At 43.6% G+C, this 19,750-nt stretch overlaps 1 protein-coding gene and 4 non-coding genes across 5 annotated transcripts; all 5 read right to left on the reverse strand.

The window, feature by feature from the left end:
• Positions 1–6,516: 6,516 nt before the first annotated feature.
• eif4a2 (eukaryotic translation initiation factor 4A) lies at positions 6,517–18,150 on the reverse strand. The gene is made up of 11 exons (XM_024435119.2): positions 18,012–18,150; positions 17,053–17,113; positions 16,578–16,710; positions 16,285–16,424; positions 15,712–15,880; positions 15,467–15,576; positions 10,257–10,400; positions 7,951–8,088; positions 7,733–7,822; positions 7,358–7,437; positions 6,517–7,264 (listed from the first exon to the last, which is right to left on the reverse strand). The coding sequence occupies exons 1-11, from the start codon at positions 18,059–18,061 to the stop codon at positions 7,120–7,122; spliced, it is 1,260 nt and encodes a 419-aa protein (XP_024290887.1). The 5' UTR covers positions 18,062–18,150; the 3' UTR covers positions 6,517–7,119.
• LOC112261195 lies at positions 15,956–16,026 on the reverse strand. The gene has a single exon (XR_002955145.1). It is a non-coding gene; the product is annotated as a small nucleolar RNA SNORD2 (small nucleolar RNA).
• Positions 16,488–16,557, reverse strand: LOC112261197. The gene has a single exon (XR_002955146.1). It is a non-coding gene; the product is annotated as a small nucleolar RNA SNORD2 (small nucleolar RNA).
• On the reverse strand, positions 16,811–16,881 carry LOC112261194. The gene has a single exon (XR_002955144.1). It is a non-coding gene; the product is annotated as a small nucleolar RNA SNORD2 (small nucleolar RNA).
• LOC112261198 lies at positions 17,249–17,311 on the reverse strand. Its single transcript, XR_002955147.1, has one exon. It is a non-coding gene; the product is annotated as a small nucleolar RNA SNORD2 (small nucleolar RNA).
• Positions 18,151–19,750: the final 1,600 nt, after the last annotated feature.

The following is a 19,750-nucleotide window of genomic DNA, read 5'->3' on the forward strand; positions in this document are numbered from 1 at the left end:
GCTAGCTAAAATTTGTAGTAAGCTATTGTTGACACTAACCATCTGTCGGCTCCCCACGTGGAGGTTCATCAAATCAAATCAAATTCATTTATATAGCCCTTCGTACATCAGCTGATATCTCAAAGTGCTGTACAGAAACCCAGCCTAAAACCCCAAACAGCAAGCAATGCAGGTGTAGAATCACGGTGGCTAGGAAAAACTCCCTAGAAAGGCCAAAACCTAGGAAGAAACCTAGAGAGGAACCAGGCTATGTGGGGTGGCCAGTCCTCTTCTGGCTGTGCTGGGTGGAGATTATAACAGAACATGGCCAAGATGTTCAAATGTTCATAAATGACCAGCATGGTCGAATAATAATAAGGTTCATGCTTTCTAATTGGTTCAAAGTCAAATTCTCAGCCACTAACAAGCATTGTTTTTCTACAGTAGAAACAGCAGGTTCGTCGGTACCAGGTCGGTACACAGCAGGGACATCTTTTGTTCTATCAAGAGAAGTAACGGCCTCATAAGTACCTATCGGCAGTCAGATTTTTCAGTGTGTCTGTACCATTAGTCACTCTCCGTCAGATATCATTAACATGGCATAAGTCATGGCAAAAGGAGTAGAAGTGCAGGAAATTGGCTTTAAAACGGCAAAAATGTCTCTCTGCCCCGTAGCAAAGTTAGTAGAATTGCATGACATTTGAAATAAAATAGCCAAAATAGCCAAAGTTTTTCTCCACCCCAAAATGTATAGAACTGCAGAAGAGTTATCTCTGCCGTCAAGAGAGGGGGGCCACTAAAAAAGAATGACCTGCATGGTGGGGCCACAACCAAATCTTGGTTAGGCTAGAGCCAGCCCTGTATAGACTAATTTCGTAACTAATTCACCTGGGAGAAAACAGAACAGCTCCATCCCCTTTCGTGGGGTTTTCACTTCTCCATAGCACCGCACGTTGAGCAGCGGAGAGTGGACGGGGGAGTGGGTGAGATGAGAGTGACACACAAGCCTCATCACACAGCTCTGGGTTGTGTTCCGGTGGACATTCTGTCTGATGGCTGTTGACATAATTTCACTTTTGTTTCAGGCAGTGGGAGTTTTTCAAGGATGTCAAATCAAATCTATTGGTCGCGTACACAGTTTGGCAGATCTTATTGCAGGTGCAGCGAAATGCTTATGTTTATACCTCCAACAGTGCAGCAATATCTAGCAATACAATAACCATACATACACAATCCAAAAGTTTAAAAAAGAACAACAAATTAAGACGTATCAGAACAAGCAATATCAGAGTCCAGAATATAAATAAATATACACAGAGTATACCAAGCATTAGGACCACCTTCCTAATATATATATGCCCTCAGAATAGCCTCAATTTGTTGGGGCTTGGGCTCTACAAAGTGTTGAAAGCATTCCACAGGGATGCTGTCCCATGTTGATTCCAATGCTTCCCACAGCTGTGTCAAGTTGGCTGGATGTCCTTTGGGTGGTGGACCAATTCTTGATACACATAGGAAACTGATGAGCGTGAAAAACCCAGAAGCTTTGCAGTTCTTGACACAAACCAATGCGCCTGGCACTTACTACCATACCCTGTTCAAAGGCACTTAAATATTTTATCTTGCCCATTCAGCCTCTCGATGGCAAACATTACACGTTTCAATTGTCTCTGTTAACCTGTCTCCTCCCCTTCATCTACACTGATTGACATCAATAAGGGATCATAGCTTTCACCTGGACTCACCTGATCAGTCTATGTCATGGAAAGAGCAGGTGTTCTTAATGTTTTGTACACTCAATGTATATGTACTGTATGTGAATGGTGTGTGTATAGAAAAGGTGTGTACATCAGTAGTTATATAGGATGAGCCATGACTAGAATATAGTATATACACATAAAGTGGGTAAAACAGCATGTAAACATTATTAACGTGAGCAATGTTCAATGACTTTATGTACATAGGGCAGTAGTCTCTAAGGCTCAGGGCAGGGTACCGGGCATAGGCCGGCTAGTGATGACTGTTTCAACAGTCAGAGGGCCTGGAGACAGAAGCTGTTTATCAGTCTCTCGGTCCCAGCTTTGATGCATCTGTACTGTCTCCGCCTTCTAGATGGAAACGGGGTGGCTCAGGAGATGGAGGTCCTTGATGATCCTATTGGCCTTCCTTTGACACCGGGTGCTGTCAATGTCCTGGAGGGCAGGCAGTTTGCCCCCGATGGTGCGTTTGGCAAAGATGAGATGCAGTTGCCATACCAGGCAGTGATACAGCCCGACAGAATACTCCCAATGGTGCATGGTGCATCTGTATAAGTTCGTGAGAGTCTTAGGGGCCAAGCCAAATTTCTTCAGCCTGCTGAGGTTGAAGAGGAGCTGTTGCGTGACGGGACAATTTCAGGTCCTCAGTGACAGTAGCCTAAAAACTGGAGCTCTATTTCTGTTGATATAAGACATTAAAACTGGGCTTTTCAGTCTCCACAATAACAATCTACAATCGTTTTGAGTGAGTGCATTTCTGATATGTGGCTTGAGTAAGATAAGTGGTTGAATTGTACAAAAATAATAAAATAAATGTAACCCTTATGTACACTATATTTACAAAAGTATTTGCACACCCCTTCAAATTATTGGATTCGGCTATTTCAGCCACAGCCGTTGTGTATAAAAATCGATCACACAGCCATGCAATCTCCAGACAACAAACATTGGCAGGAGAATGGCCTTACTGAAGAGCTCAGTGACTTCCAAAGTGGCACAGTCATAGGATTCTGCCTTTCCAACAAGTCAGTTTGTCCTTTCTGCCCTGCTAGAGCTGCCCTTCACGGAACGGGGCCGCCGAGTGCGTGTGCTTGTACTTGTGCAGACGTTGCTTCCAGAGGCCGTTTGGAACTCTGTAGTGAGTGTTGCAACCGAGGACAGGCGATTTTTACGCACCGCACAGCACTTGGCAGTCCGGTTCTGTGAGCTTGTGTGACCTACCACTTCAGGGCTGAGCCGTTGTTGCTCCAAGATGTTTTCAATTCACAATCACAGCACTTAAAGTTGACAGGGCCATTCCAGCAGGGCAGACATTTGAGAAACTGACTTGTTGGAAAGGTGGCTCGGTGAAGGTCACTGAGCTCTTCAGTACGGGCTATTCTACTGCCAATGTTTGTCTAAAAAGATTGCATGGCCGCGTGCTTGATTTTATACACCTGTCAGAAATGACTGTGGCTGAAAAAGCCAAATCCACCAATTTGAAGGGGTGTCCACATACTTTTGTATATATAGTGTATATCCCTCACATCCATTTTCTCTTGAGCCTTTTTCCTTTTGTGTGTTTTCTATGCCTGATGGCCCACCACTCGTGCTGAAAGAGGTGCTGAAAGAGGTGCGTAGGGATATCTTTGAGATTAGCCACTCTCCAAACAGTGGGCCTGTTTCCAAGGCAACAACAGAGAAAATGATTCACTCAAATGGTTCAAAGAGGAGCCCAAAACAGAATCCAACAACCTAACTCCAACAATTCATAGCCACTATACTGGACATTTAGCTTTAACATTCATCTTGCCCTCGGGTTGCTATTGTAACGTCCTGTTCAGAATGACAAAACTACCCAAACATAATCCTTTTAGTTGGTTGTCGCTTTAAGATTGTGGCTTTACAATAATCAACATTGTATTTCCATGTTTCTTTCCAGTCCTCCAGTCCTTTGGAAGACTGGCTTCTCTGCAAGGAAAACCGGGCCAAGCAGGATCAGACACTCTGAAGTCATCTAAATATCCAATATGAGTTAATAGATTTTTTCTCCTCCCTCCCGAAGCGACCCTGCCAGCATAATTGCATTGACTTCTGTGAACGTGGGAGTCAAAGAACAGAGTTAATGTGCTAAAAATAAATGCACATATCATAGCCAATTACGCATTCACTGAGCTGCTCAGTGCCCCCGAGGCAGACTATAATTATAACTAACCTGCCTGCCTCAGACCTATACACAGAGATATGGATAATTGATTCGTATGATGTGTTAGTTTGTCAATGTCCATCTATTTCGTATGATATGTTATGAATTGCAATTCGTACAATATGTTACTAATTTGCAAGACGTGTATGTTACAAATTCCAATTGGTTGTGGCTAACATCAGCTAGACAAGGGGTTAAGGTTTGGATTTAGGTTCAATTTCAGCTAAAAGGATTAAGGTTAGCTGACATGCCAAGTAGTTTCAAAGTTCCTAAATAGCTCAAATTGTCAGTGATGACATTCGAACATGCAACTTTTGGATTGCTAGATGTTCATGTTATATGCCCGATCAACCACCCTCTTGTTTTTGCCTTAATTAACCTTCTGTCTCAACCATATCAAACGTAACATATCATACTAACTCGACTGTCCTGAATTCAAGTATGTCCCAGATTTGAGACCAGTCTGAGTATATCCATAATCTCTGAGTAAACTGTCCATGTAGGCCATTTCTGTGTTGTGACATACAGACGTCTATGCTCCCATTTGTAATGTTTACTAAAGCATGGCACCTGTAAGTCTACAAGTACTCAATAGTTATCCATTGACTACTAATCACTTAGTCAAATCATAAGAGAAGCCATTTGTTCAAAGATACAATTTTGGAAATCATTAGCAGGAAAATCCACTAGCAGCCTTCTGCAAAAATATCCTAATACTCAGTGAGCATAGACATCTACTGGTTGTCCTTGATTGGTGTAATAGGGACACACCAAAAGGTTCTCCACAATATATGCTGGCTTTGATCCACTAGGTGGCAACATTGAGCTGAGAAAGGCCTCAGTTCTGTATGGCACAGCAGAAGATGCTGAACTGACATGAAACTAAGGGTGTTTTTACATATAGTCCTCTTTAAAATAACCGATCTGTCCTCTTTAAAGTGGGGTCAAAAAGAACCAAAATAACTCAGTTCTTTGTATTCACACTGCCCTTGCTTTTGAATGAGTCGGCAACTCTTTTGCCAGTTCACTTCACCCATTTTGTGGACCGAATCCTTTAGAAAGGAATCAAGACCTTTCACCAAAATGCACTCTGGGTTTTTACAAAGTGCAAGACTAGACATTCAATCAGAATGTGTTATCGGACAGCTAGATACACTTTGGAAGCTAATAGATTGCGATTAAATTGAAATATGCTAACAGAATAGCAATATACTAACTACATATCAAATAACGCCGTAATTATATTGTACACCCAAGTTAGGCTACTGCGCATTTAAGAGGGAGAATAGATTGTATGTTGTGATGTCACCAAATGTCATCTTCCCACACTCAAACAGCTTCAGAAGCTCTTAGCTTATAAATGGCAAACAATCTGAACTAAAAACCTGTGTCCTTGACAATCGCTAATCAATAGCCCCCCAAAAAAAAACAGCACAACCGTCAAAATCTTCTCTGTTGTGGCACCAATGCGAGGTTCAGGGGAAACGGTGTTGCATTAGTCTAGTGTGTGGTGTGGGAATCATGACAAGCAAACCTGGGGAGCTGTGTGTTCACATTGCTGCCCCCCCCCCAAAAAAATCCCTATGATTTAAGAGCACTGATTTCAGACTGCATGGTCACTGGTTTGCTTCAGGAGCTCTTTTGAGTCTGACATCATTTGGAGTGTTCACACTGTACAAAAACATGTAAGCGAACAGTTCACAAAAACTGTCTGAAAGGGACCAAGTGTGAAAACACCCTAAGAAATCATGTTCATTGGACAAGATAACGTATCAACTACACCAGGGGTCTTCAAACGCTTACAATACGAGGTCCAGAGCCTGCTGTTCTGTTCTACCTGAATTAATTGCACCCACCTGGTGTCCCAGGTCTAAATTAGTCCCTGTTCAGAGGGGAACAGTGAAAGAAAGTGGAACTGGTTTTGAGGTGAGTTAGAGAGTACTAAACCATGGTTGTGGTTTATCTAAACCTTCATAGTATCACCACGACGACCAGCAACACAGCTCATCTCGCAATCACCCACGTGGGTATAACCAATGAGGAGATGGCACGTGGGTATCTGCTTCTATGAACCGAGGAGATGGGAGAGGCAGGACTTGCAGCGCAATCTGCACCAAAAATAGAAAGGACTTCTATTTTAGCCCTTGACAACGCAGACGCTTGTTGACGCCCGCGAGCAGTGTGGGTGCAATAACTGAGCAGATTTCTACATTTATTTTTGCAGGTGTAGTCAGGGTATTATAGGCGCTCACTGGCCAAGCACACGCACTTTCGTGGATGCAAGGTCCGATCACTTGACACCAATCTAAAGAAACAAGCAGGGAGCAGGTCTCGAACCCTCAACCACGTGTCAGAAAATGCACCCCCCCCCCCAAAAAAAACCTTACTCAAGCCTCCCTCCCTGATTGTAGCCCTGAAATAGAACACCTGATTAAACAAGGGCTGGATATCAGTTGACAAGATAAAAATCAGGAGTGCTAGTAGCTCCGGTATAGATAAATGCATGAAACTGCTTGAGGTCCCCAGGGAGAGGTTTGAAAAGTAGGTAATTCACCAACTATTTAAACATGTAATAAATTACAATGCATGCTATCATTTAGTACAGCAAGTTCAGTTTTATTAATACATTCATAGTTTCAGGGAAAATAGCTACACACTCTAAACGTTGTGTTCTGGAAAAACTAAGAGGTAAACTGCATGTGAGCAAAATATGGTAAAACCAAGGACTTGGACAAAGTGATAAAATAGGGTACACTTAAATTGACACATTGCATAAAATAGAGGGTTAAATCTATAACAAATAGTGCAGAATTGCAATTACACAGAACATTTGTTAGCGTAACATAATTGGCAGACTTATTAATACAGCACTTATACCGTTTTGTCCACAAGAAGATCACTAAACGGTCAAGCACATCTACTACACAAACCTTCGTTGAACACCGAAATAAACTGATGACAACCATAATATTACCTGTCGCCAAGGCTTTCGTAGCTCTGACCAACAAACTCTTTAAAAAGGTTCGAATCTACAACTGTCCACCAGAGACCGTCGACGTCGCCTTATCCTACAAAATATTCGAAGTCTGATTCAGGCATAGCATTGAGAGAAGTTTACCTCGAACAATAACGTAAGCACAATGCAAGTGTACGACCGCTAGCACCGCGCTAAAAAATTAAAATTCTCAAACCACTGGTTCAAATCAGGTCAGCCACGTTCAAAGGCATCTCATCAACCGTCGTATTGTAAAACGTCTCGATATCCCGAAGGATACGCTTGTCCTCTTCGGTCACAAAGTTAATAGCCACGCCTTTTCGGCCAAAACGGCCACCGCGACCAATTCTGTAGAAATGAGGGGGAACACAATATCAGGTCCAGGAGCAAACTTGGCAACTACATTAAAGACTCAAGTCATACCACAAGGCATCTACATACCGGTGAATATAATTCTCTCGGTTTGTAGGAAGGTCATAGTTTATGACAAGGGAAACCTGCTGCACATCAATTCCTCGAGCCTGGAATAGCAACACAAAACACTAGTCAGAAAGAAGCAAAGTTGAGGCACCGACATGAATATCAAAAGCACAATTGATTTTAAAATGTAGTCTGACATTAAGTAACAGATTCCTACAGCGAGAGAAACCCATGGTGGAGAACAGACCTTTCATCTCCCAAAAGATATTAGCTCAAAGCCATAACAGGGCCATCGCAGAGGAAAAATCCTTTGGGGTTGCATTTTGGGATAACGCAACATGTACCCATGTTAAAAATCATCACTAATGACAGAGCAGAGTGATATTCTAGCCTCACCAGTAAGTCAGTAGTGATGAGCACTCTGCTGGAGCCAGACCGGAACTCCCTCATGATCACATCCCTTTCCTTCTGATCCATGTCTCCATGCTAAAAAAAGAAAGAAACACACATTTAAAACATGTTCATTCAACCTGAACTTTAGTATACAACTGTCCAACATGAAGGCATTTTGATCTCCATTATAATTCTCATAGCAATGTGTCTGGTGATCTTACAAGAGCAGAGACAGTGAAGTCCCTTGCGTGCATCTTCTCCGTCAGCCAATCAACCTTCCTCCTGGTGTTGAGGAAGATGACAGCCTGAGTGATTGTCAGAGTCTCGTACAGGTCACACAGCGTGTCCAACTTCCACTCCTGGAAGAAACAGGAAGCGTACAGGTCATTTTACTGAGCGGGCCTGGCTAGCCTTATGACAAATTATTTCGAAATGGATCATTAGATAGTAAGCACAGAACCTTGAGACACAAGACAGTAAACGGCTCGCCCTAAATCAAATCAAATTTTATTTGTCACATACACATGGTTAGCAGATGTTAATGCGAGTGTAGCGAAATGCTTGTGCTTCTAGTTCCGACAATGCAGTAATAACGAGCAAGTAATCTAACTAACAATTCCAAAAAAAACTAGTCATACACAGTGTAAGGGGATAAAGAATATGTACATAAGGATATATGAATGAGTGATGGTACAGAGCAGCATAGGCAAGATACAGTAGATGATATCGAGTACAGTATATACATATGAGATAAGTATGTAAACCAAGTGGCATAGTTAGTGGCTAGTGATACATGTATTACATAAGGATGCAGTCGATGATATAGAGTACAGTATCAACGTATGCATATGAGATGAACAATGTAGGGTAAGTAACATTATATAAGGTAGCATTGTTTAAAGTGGCTAGTGATATATTTACATCATTTCCCATCAATTCCCATGATTAAAGTGGCTGGAGTAGAGTCAGTGTCATTGACAGTGTGTTGGCAGTAGCCACTCAATGTTAGTGGTGGCTGTTTAACAGTCTGATGGCCTTGAGATAGAAGCTGTTTTTCAGTCTCTCGGTCCCAGCTTTGATGCACCTGTACTGACCTCGCCTTCTGGATGGCAGCGGGGTGAACAGGCAGTGGCTCGGGTGGTTGATGTCCTTGATGATCTTTATGGCCTTCCTGTAGCATCGGGTGGTGTAGGTGTCCTGGAGGGCAGGTAGTTTGCCCCCGGTGATGCGTTGTGCAGACCTCACTACCCTCTGGAGAGCCTTACGGTTGAGGGCGGTGCAGTTGCCATACCAGGCGGTGATACAGCCCGCCAGGATGCTCTCGATTGTGCATCTGTAGAAGTTTGTGAGTGCTTTTGGTGACAAGCCGAATTTCTTCAGCCTCCTGAGGTTGAAGAGGCACTGCTGCGCCTTCCTCACGATGCTGTCTGTGTGAGTGGACCAATTCAGTTTGTCTGTGATGTGTATGCCGAGGAACTTAAAACTTGCTACCCTCTCCACTACTGTTCCATCGATGTGGATGGGGGGGTGTTCCCTCTGCTGTTTCCTGAAGTCCACAATCATCTCCTTAGTTTTGTTGACGTTGAGTGTGAGGTTATTTTCCTGACACCACACTCCGAGGGCCCTCACCTCCTCCCTGTAGGCCGTCTCGTCGTTGTTGGTGATCAAGCCTACCACTGTTGTGTCGTCCGCAAACTTGATGATTGAGTTGGAGGCGTGCATGGCCACGCAGTCGTGGGTGAACAGGGAGTACAGGAGAGGGCTCAGAACGCACCCTTGTGGGGCCCCAGTGTTGAGGATCAGCGGGGAGGAGATGTTGCCTACCCTCACCACCTGGGGGCGGCCCGTCAGGAAGTCCAGTACCCAGTTGCACAGGGCGGGGTCGAGACCCAGGGTCTCGAGCTTGATGACGAGCTTGGAGGGTACTATGGTGTTGAATGCCGAGCTGTAGTCGATGAACAGCATTCTCACATAGGTATTCCTCTTGTCCAGATGGGTTAGGGCAGTGTGCAGTGTGGTTGAGATTGCATCGTCTGTGGACCTATTTGGGCGGTAAGCAAATTGGAGTGGGTCAAGGGTGTCAGGTAGGGTGGAGGTGATATGGTCCTTGACTAGTCTCTCAAAGCACTTCATGATGACGGATGTGAGTGCTACGGGCGGTAGTCGTTTAGCTCAGTTACCTTAGCTTTCTTGGGAACAGGAACAATGGTGGCCCTCTTGAAGCATGTGGGAACAGCAGACTGGTATAGGGATTGATTGAATATGTCCGTAAACACACCGGCCAGCTGGTCTGCGCATGCTCTGAGGGCGCGGCCCTAGTCTCATTGGCGACGCTGCCTTCACTTCTCTTCCTTTGGTGTACCCATGCTCACATGCCCGCAAGGGTCAAGCCCAGAGGCTTCACTCCCAACAATCTTAGCGGGGTGCTTTAAAAGAAGGGAAATGCTATATACTTGGTTGGACTACAGGAACTCAATATTCGCAACTGAATAAATATGGAGCCATGGCGTTGGTGAGCACAACCCACCTCGCGCTCTACATTGATGTAGAACTGCTTGATACCCTCCAGGGTAAGCTCCTCCTTCTTCACCAGGATGCGAATGGGCTCTCGCATGAACTTCTTCGTCACCTCCAGGACATCCGCAGGCATGGTAGCAGAGAGGAGGACCACCTGTGGAGATACCGGAGAAAACACTTGTAACAAGGTGAACTGGAGACATGCACGTGGCCGATTCATTGTCGCACTGGGCATCGAGACAGACGTTAACGAATATTAAGAACGAGGTTAGACCACAACGCATTTCCAGCACAGCGCGAGGTGCTCTCCCTCCACGCAATACTCTGCTGGCATTATGGCAGAAACCAAGCTAACCAGTCACCCCACTTCCACATAGTGACTAGGGAAAACAATCCCATATGATTGCCGTGCGAATATAAGGTCACAGGTTCAGCTTCTATGCTCTTCAGCAAAGGCAAAACAGTTGTGTATACTTGCACAACATTTTACTGAGTTCCTGTACAAAAATAATGTTAAAAATGCAACATGTAAAGTGTTGGTCCCATGTTTGAGCTGAAGACCACAGAAAATGTCCAAACCAAAAATGGTGTATAAAATTGTTTACATTACTTTTAGTCAGCATTTCTTATTTGCCAAGATAATCATGTAGCACTGACCCATGTAGCTGATTAAACAGCATGATCATTACAGATGCACCTTGTGCTGGGGACACAATGCCACAAATGTCTCAGGTTGAGGGTGTGTGTAATTGGCATGCAAACTGCAGGAACGTTCACCAGAGCTGTTGTCTGAGATTTTAATGTTAATCTACCATAAGCCACCTCGAACAGTTTGAGAATTTGGTAGTACAGCCAAAACGGCCTCACAACCACAGGCCACGTGTAACTGCGCCAGCCCAGATCCTCCACATCCAGCTTAGTCACCTGCGGGATTGTCTGAGACCAGCCACCCGGACAAACTGATGAAACGAGGATTATCTGTCTGTAATAAGAGCCCGGGCAAGGCTAATAAGCGGGTGGGCCTATGGCTGCGCCCCTGCCCAGTCGTGAAATTCAGATGACTGCCTAATGAAATAGACCAATTTCCTTATGAACTAACATTATGAACAATACGCAACAATGTTAGTTCATAAGGAAATTGGTCAACTGAAATTAGTCCTCCATCTATGGACTTCACAATACTGGGAATACAGATACGCATCTGTTGGCGACAAATACCAAGTTAAGGGCGAGGATATATACACACACACACTGACTTTAAAAAAAAATATCTATCTGGTGACCACAATTTGCCTCATGCAAAATACACACAAAAAAAAGTAAATAAATTATTAAAACCCACCAATTATAAAAAAGTTAGGATCAGTGGATCAGAAAACCAGCCAGTACCTGGTGTAACCACCATTTGCCTCGTACAGCGCAACACATCTTCGCATAGAGTTGATCAGGCTGGTGATTGTCGCCTGTGGAATGTTTTCCACGCCTCTTAAATGGCTGTGGGAAGTTTTTTTTTATTTCACCTTTATTTAACCAGGTAGGCTAGTTGAGAACAAGTTCTCATTTACAACTGCAACCTGGCCAAGATAAAGCATAGCAGTGTGAACAAAGAGTTACACATGGAATAAACAATTAACAAGTCAATAACACAGTAGGAAAAAAAAAAAAAAAAATGTCTATACATTGTGTGCAAAAGGCATGAGGTAGGCGAATAATTACAATTTTGCAGATTAACACTGGAATGATAATGATCAGATGGTCATGTACAGGTAGAGATACTGGTGTGCAAAAGAGCAGAAAAGTAAATAAATATAAACAGTATGGGGATGAGGTAGGTAAATTGGGTGGGCTATTTACCAATAGACTATGTACAGCTGCAGAGATCGGTTAGCTGCTCAGATAGCAGATGTTTGAAGTTGGTGAGGGAGATAAAAGTCTCCAACTTCAGCGATTTTTGCAATTCGTTCCAGTCACAGGCAGCAGAGAACTGGAACGAAAGGCGGCCAAATGAGGAGTTGGCTTTAGGGATGATCAGTGAGATACACCTGCTGGAGCGCGTGCTACGGGTGGGTGTTGCCTCAGTGAACTGAGAAAAGGCGGAGCTTTACCTAGCATGGACTTGTAGATGACCTTGAGCCAGTGGGTCTGGCGACGAATATGTAGCGAGGGCCAGCCGGCTAGAGCATACAGCTCGCAGTGGTGAGTGGTATAAGGTGCTTTAGTAACAAAACGGAAGGCACTGTGATAAAACTGCATCCAGTTTGCTGAGTAGAGTACTGGAAGCTATTTTGTAGATGACGTCGCCGAAGTCGAGGATTGGTAGGATAGTCAGCTTTACTAGGGTAAGTTTGGCGGCGTGAGTGAAGGAGGCTTTGTTGCGGAATAGAAAGCCGACTCTAGATTGGAGATGTTTGATATGAGTCTGGAAGGAGAGTTTACAGTCTAGCCAGACACCTAGGTACTTATAGATGTCCACATATTCTAGGTCGGAACCATCCAGGGTGGTGATGCTAGTCGGGCGTACGGGTGCAGGCAGCGAACGGTTGAAAAGCATGCATTTGGTTTTACTAGCGTTTAAGAGCAGTTGGAGGAGTGTTGTATGGAATTGAAGCTCGTTTAGAGGTTAGATAGCACAGTGTCCAAGGAAGGGCCGGAAGTATACAGAATGGTGTCGTCTGCGTAGAGGTGGATCAGGGAATTGCCCGCAGCAAGAGCAACATCATTGATATATACAGAGAAAAGAGTTGGCCCGAGAATTGAACCCTGTGGCACCCCCATAGAGACTGCCAGAGGACCGGACATGTTCAGTGTGTCAAATTTGGAGGACTCTGTCTGCAAAGTAGTTGGTGAACCAGGCAAGGCAGTCATTGGAAAAACCGAGGCTACTGAGTCTGCCGATAAGAATATGGTGATTGACAGAGTCGAAAGCCTTGGCCAGGTCGATGAAGACGGCTGCACAGTACTGTCTTTCATCAGTGGCGGTTATGATATCGTTTAGTACCTTGAGCGTGGCTGAGGTGCACCCGTGACCGGCTCGGAAACCAGATTGCACAGCGGAGAAGGTACGGTGGGATTCAAGATGGTCAGTGATCTGTTTGTTGACTTGGCTTTCGAAGACCTTAGATAGGCAGGGCAGGATGGATATAGGTCTGTAACAGTTTGGGTTCAGGGTGTCTCCCCCTTTGAAGAGGGGGATGACTGCGGCAGCTTTCCAATCCTTGGGGATCTCAGACGATATGAAAGAGAGGTTGAACAGGCTGGTAATAGGGGTTGCGACAATGGCGGCGGATAGTTTCAGAAATAGAGGGTCCAGATTGTCAAGCCCAGCTGATTTGTACGGGTCCAGGTTTTGCAGTTGCTGGATAACGTCGATCCAGAGCATCCCTAATATTATCGAAGGGTGACATGTCTGGTTAGTATGCAGGCCATGGAACTGGGAAATGTTCAGCTTCCAGGAATTGTGTACAGATCCTTCAAGCATGGGGCCGTGCATTATGCTGAAATGCGAGGTTATGGCAGTGGATTAAATGGCACGACAATGGGCCTCAGGATCTCGTCACTGTCTCTGCATTCAAATTGCCATTGATAAAATGCTGTGTTCATAGCTTATTCCTGCCCATACCATAACCCTACCTCCACCATGGGCCACGCGTCACAACGTTAACTTCAGCAAACAACTTGCCCACACGACAGCATACAGTGTGCTCTATACTGTTGAAACACTCATCTATGAAGAGCACACTTCTCCAGCGTACCAGTGGCCATCGGAGGTGAGCATTTTCCCCACTGAAGTCGGTTACGACGCCAAACTGCAGTTAGGTCAAGACCCTACTGAGGACGACCATGCAGATGAGCTTCCCTGAGACTTTGAGTAGAAATTCATTCACCTGCCGTATCATCTGAAACAGTCAGAAATAGGCATTCTATTTTTGCTCTTTTATAGCGACAAATACAGAAAAAAGTCAATCAAGTGCACAAGGCTACATGTGTGCAAAAATAACGTTCACTGAATAAAAACATAATAATCCCCCTTCCCACACGTGTTACTGTCAAGTTCAACACAACAAAAGCAATATCTCTGGGCTACACTGCACGTTATTACATTTTCCACAGGCAAAGTGTACATGGGTTCTACAATGTGCCAGCAAGAGCCCCTTTGTTGGCACAGCTCTTTTTATCCACCGTATTGAAAAAGTGAACAGGCGAGAAAGAGGGGGGGGGGGAGTGTGTGGTGTTCCCTTCACCTCTATAGTGGCATCCAACTTAAGCCAGGCCCAGCTACACTTGATCCCTGAATCCACTTGTCTGACAACTACCGCCTCATTTGACCCAACTCTTCACCCTGAAAATTAACCACATACCGTAGAAGGAAGACATTAGTTCATAGATTAACATTTCACAGATTGCCAGGGTCCAGTAAGCAACTAACTTGAGGATTGTCAAGGAGTCGTATATCACTTAATACTATAGTGAATTGTTTGTTACTAACGTTGCAAGCGTTCTGACTATTAGCCAGCTAATTTTCACATCATAAACTCAATTTGATCAGCTAAGTTGCTCAACATTTCTCTGGCTAGCTAATGGAGAATTCAATCCAGCTAGCAAGATACTTAATGCTAACAATTCTTGTTCCACCACACTTGCTCCCTCACCTAAAAATGTCCAAATAACGCCAGTGTTTTTCGGTTACAGCTCATGAAGTACGCGTCATCACCTTCCCACCCCCGTGGTCAGGCCTCTCACCTACCTCATCGTTATCATTCAGGGGTCGCGCTGCTCTAACTGGCAAACTGCCTTTCCACTCGCCGCCGTCTTTCCAGAGCGCACGCTGATGCTGTAACTAGCAAGTTGGTTGTCTCTTCAGTCACGTGCTGGATTCGGTTACGTGAAAAATTGGCTGAGAATTTTTTCATCTGATCTACACAGATCACGTAGGTTACCTATTTTGGATTCAAAAAGATACATTTCGCTGAAAGGTGACTAGTTTGCATCCCTGTTAATCAACTTCTTAATATGCAACACCTGTCGGGTGGATGGATCAGTTTGGCAAAGGAGAAATGCTCACTAACAGGGATGTAAACAAATTTGTGCACCACATTTGAAACATAAGCTTTTAGTATGGTCATTTTCTGGGATCTTTCATTTCAGCTCACTAAACCAACACTTTACATGTATGTGTGTATGTATACATGTTCCGTGTGCATATAAAGAAAAGAGACCTACTTGAATGTTTGTGCTCAGTTTCTGAAAGATCTCATAGATCTGATCCTTAAAACCACGACTCAGCATCTCATCAGCTTCGTCCAGGACAAACATCTTGATGCATTTTGGAGCTATAATATAGTAGACAAGACTGCAATTTAACACATGCATTGTTATCAACAAGCTAGGAAGGCCTCTAAAGATTACCAATGGACGAGAGAAATTAGTTGGTCAGATGGCAGATACTTACACTGATGAGTACTTACACAGGTATCTCCTGTTAAGCATGTCAAACACCCGGCCTGGAGTCCCAACCACTATGTGGGGGGCCTCGGCCGTCAGCTTCTGCATCTCGTTGCGGACGTTGGTGCCCCCAATGCAGGCGTGGCAGGCAGCCCCCATGTAGTCTCCCAGAGCCAGAATCACCTTCTGGATCTGAAACGAGTCAAAATGTTTAATGGCGATTTACGTTTGACAATGCATTATATTATATTGACTTGAGGGTTTCTCGAGTGATCAGTTTAAAAAGTAGTCACCATTATCAGGTCTGTCCCGAAAGATGAAATGCCATCATTTCACTCAACCCCCGTTACAGAAGGGAGCTGAAACCCCCCCATAACAAGTGGTGTGCAAGGAGTCAGGTCAACTTTCAGAGCAATGCAGCCATGGACAGAGACTACACCGATCCTAAGAGATCCGTCACCTCCTTTAGTCCAATTAGTTGATTTTGCATGAAGGAAGGAAGTGGGGAAAATATAAATACCTTTTTGTTTGAGACTTAATATGCCGCCTTGGTCTGATACACACTTAAGTTTATCCTGACCTCAGGTACAGCATACCTGCTGAGCCAGCTCCCTGGTGGGGGCCAGTACCAAAGCCTGGGTCTCTTTCTGCTCCATGTCCAGCTGCTGCAAAATAGAGATGGCAAACGTGGCAGTCTTGCCAGTGCCTGACTGGGCTTGGGCAATGACATCGTAGCCTGGGTGGGGGTGGGAGCAGAAGGGTTTCATGATCAGAATGCAAATTAAGACCTCATTCACTTGAGTGATCAGTAAGACTAAAAAGTAGTTCTCCACTGCAGTCCCGAACAATGGTATGCCATCATTTCAATGAATTAGAGGATGTTACATACCTTTGATACAAGGAATGATTGCCCTCTGTTGAATGGCCGATGGCTTCTCAAAACCATACGCATAAATACCCCTAAGGAGTGTCTCCTTCAGGGCCATGTCATCAAAGTTGTCTGTAATCTCATTCCAGTTGCTCTGCACAATGACATTAGTATTTAGTTTACAGTGTACAAATTATAAAGACGACAGAAGTAGTTGATTACAGTGAGTCAACTGCAGGTCTATGCTGGAGGTTGAGTGATCAGTATAAAAAGTAGTCACCATCATCAGGTCTGTCCCGAAAGATGAAATGCCATCATTTCACTCAACCCTTGTTACAGAAGGGAACTGAAATCCTCTTTAACAAGTGGTGTGCAAGGAGTCGGGTAAACTTTCAGACCAACGCAGTCATGGACAGATTACACCAATAATCTGAGATCCAGCATTTATTTTAACCAAAGTAATTTGGATTTAGCAAGGAGTGAGTTGAAAACGTACCTCGATGACACCATCAGGCTCCATCCCCTCTGGCCCTGCGTCATGCTCATGATCTCTTGAGCTATAGGTGAAAATAAGGGGCAGAGTCAGACAAACTGAGCAACCAAAACATTCAGATTAACCTGAATATGGTTATTGGGAGAGGGTTGGTGAATAAATGACAGGAAAATCCACATCAGCCAAGTTTAACATGAAAGTGTGATGAGTAAAATACAAAGTTGAAATTCCAGGCGAAAGATGGTATGCCATCATCCCACACTACAACAGAAGAATCTAAATTACATTTAGCTAGTGTTGCTTATGGAGTAAGACCTGTGGTGTCCCAACGTCACCGACTTGGTTGGTTTGTCTCGCACGTGTCAACATCCCGATGGGGCACAAGTTACATAACATTAGTTAACTAATCTTCGTTGGGGCTGATAAGCCTATGAAATTCAATAAGATCAAACAGATTCGCCCCTTCTATTCCTGCCGCCAACTCTGTCAACGCGTTGCAATGTTTGCAAGCTGACTAGTTAACGTCAGCCAACTACCTAGATCATTTAGCCAAACTAACTGGAGTCAAAGCCATAAATTGATTACTCTAGTCTGGCTGAAACTCAAGTCAACCTAGGTTGGAACAAGGCCGTTGATGACACCATCTGACGTTGTCTAGCTGGTTTTAGTGGTTAGCATCACATTCACTGACTGTAGGCATGTCAAAATTGTGTCTAGATAATCAAAATTGTATATTTTCCTGCATGTTCTTTGCATCAACTAACCATGAGGCGGACGTGAACTATCATCTTGACAGAACACTAACGTGGCTAGCTAACGTTAACTAACATTTAGCTAGCAAGCTAATGGCAATGGGGTCCGGCGTTGTAAACCACCTAGCTAGCTAGTTTCCTACGAATAGCTACAAGATGAATGGAAAATGCATGTCATTTTAAGGTGACACCAGGAAACAAGGCTTTTACCTGTTGTAATCAGGAGAATCGCTAGACATGATCAGTTCAAACTTCAACATGCGACTGGAAAAGATCTACAGCGAGGAGGACAAGCGATTTTATATGGCCGGACTATTTTCACTGCTATGTAAAGAGTCAATCTGGTCATTTTTCGGGACAGACAAGACATTCTCCACACAAAGACAATATTTTTAGTACACTAATATTTGTGTTTTATGTGTTAATACTGTGACGCTGCGTTCTACAACACGAAAACAACAAAATAGGTAGACTATATTTTATAGCGGAAGGATATTGCAGCACAAGTTGCATGTGTTTGGGTTACTACGGCGTTCTCATCATGTCAAAATTTATGGCATGCTAAATTCTATGGGGAATTTACTCAAAATGGTGCATACACCTTTGCCAATACAACATATCAACTTTATGAAATCATTTCTAACCTCACACAGTCTCCTCTATTCCTCATTTCTCATGTATAGTACCGCACTGTTTTACCACTCATACATTTGGAATGTTTTGGATTATTTTCTAACTAGATTTATAACCTTCCCAGCCCAGGCTCATGAAAAAAATGTATACATGTTTTTGTTGTTGTGTAAAGTAAAGCATTCAATTCAATGAATTCCCGCCCAGAAATGTATGTCATTATCAATCTCACAACTAAAACCCCAACTACAAAGTCTTGCATTTGATAGCTAAAATACAGTATTTCACTTGTGTAAAACCTGCAGGTGCAAACCCAGCTCACAATGTTCACCTTTTTGAGTGTCAATTTTTTCCATCAGTTAGGGGAACATTCTATCTATGTTAGCAAAAACCTGAAAACTTAAAAAAAAATAAATAAATAAATATATATATATATATATATATATATATATATGTTTTGGTCTTAGGAGAACATTCCCTTAATTAATGTCTAGCAGAACACGGTGGCAATGTTCTCCGAATATACAACAAATGTTCTAGATGTGTACCATTTTCTGAGGGTTAGGAGAATATTCCATCAACGTTCCATTAAACATACACGGAACATGGTTGCCATGTTCTTAGAATATACACTGAACAAAAATATGAACGCAAAATGCAACAATATCAAAGATTCTACTGAGTTATAGTTTATATATGGAAATCAGTTAATTTAAATAAATAAATTTGGACCTAATCTATGGCTGCTCGATGGGTGATGTGTCTGGTGAATATGCAGGCCATGGAAGAACTTGGAAGAACTGTGTTGCGTGACAAAACTGCACTTTTTAAAATGTTATTATTCTTATTTTTTATTTAACCTTCATTTAACTAGGCAAGTCAGTTAAGAACAAATTCTTATTTACAATCCTACCCCGGCCAAACCTGGGCGACGCTGGGCCAATTGTGCACCTCCCTATGGGACTCCCAATCACAGCCAGATGTGATACAGCCTGGATTCAAACCAAGGACTGTAGTGACACCTCTTGCACTGAGATGCAGTGCCTTAGACCGCTGCGCCACTCGGGAGCCCATTATAGAGTGGCCTTTTATTGTTGCCAGCACAAAGTGCACCTGTGTAATGATCATGCTGTTTAATCAGCTTCTTGATACACCTGTCAGGTGGATGGATTATCTTGGCAAAGGAGAAATGCTCACTAACAGGGATATAAAATGTAAGATAAATATGGTTTTTGTGCATATGGAACATTTCTGGGATCTCAGCTGATGAAACATGGGACTAACATTTAACATGTTTAGTTTATATTTCTGTTGTGTGT

This window comes from Oncorhynchus tshawytscha, linkage group LG10 (assembly GCF_018296145.1).
Source record: "Oncorhynchus tshawytscha isolate Ot180627B linkage group LG10, Otsh_v2.0, whole genome shotgun sequence".
NCBI classification, from domain to species: domain Eukaryota; kingdom Metazoa; phylum Chordata; class Actinopteri; order Salmoniformes; family Salmonidae; genus Oncorhynchus; species Oncorhynchus tshawytscha.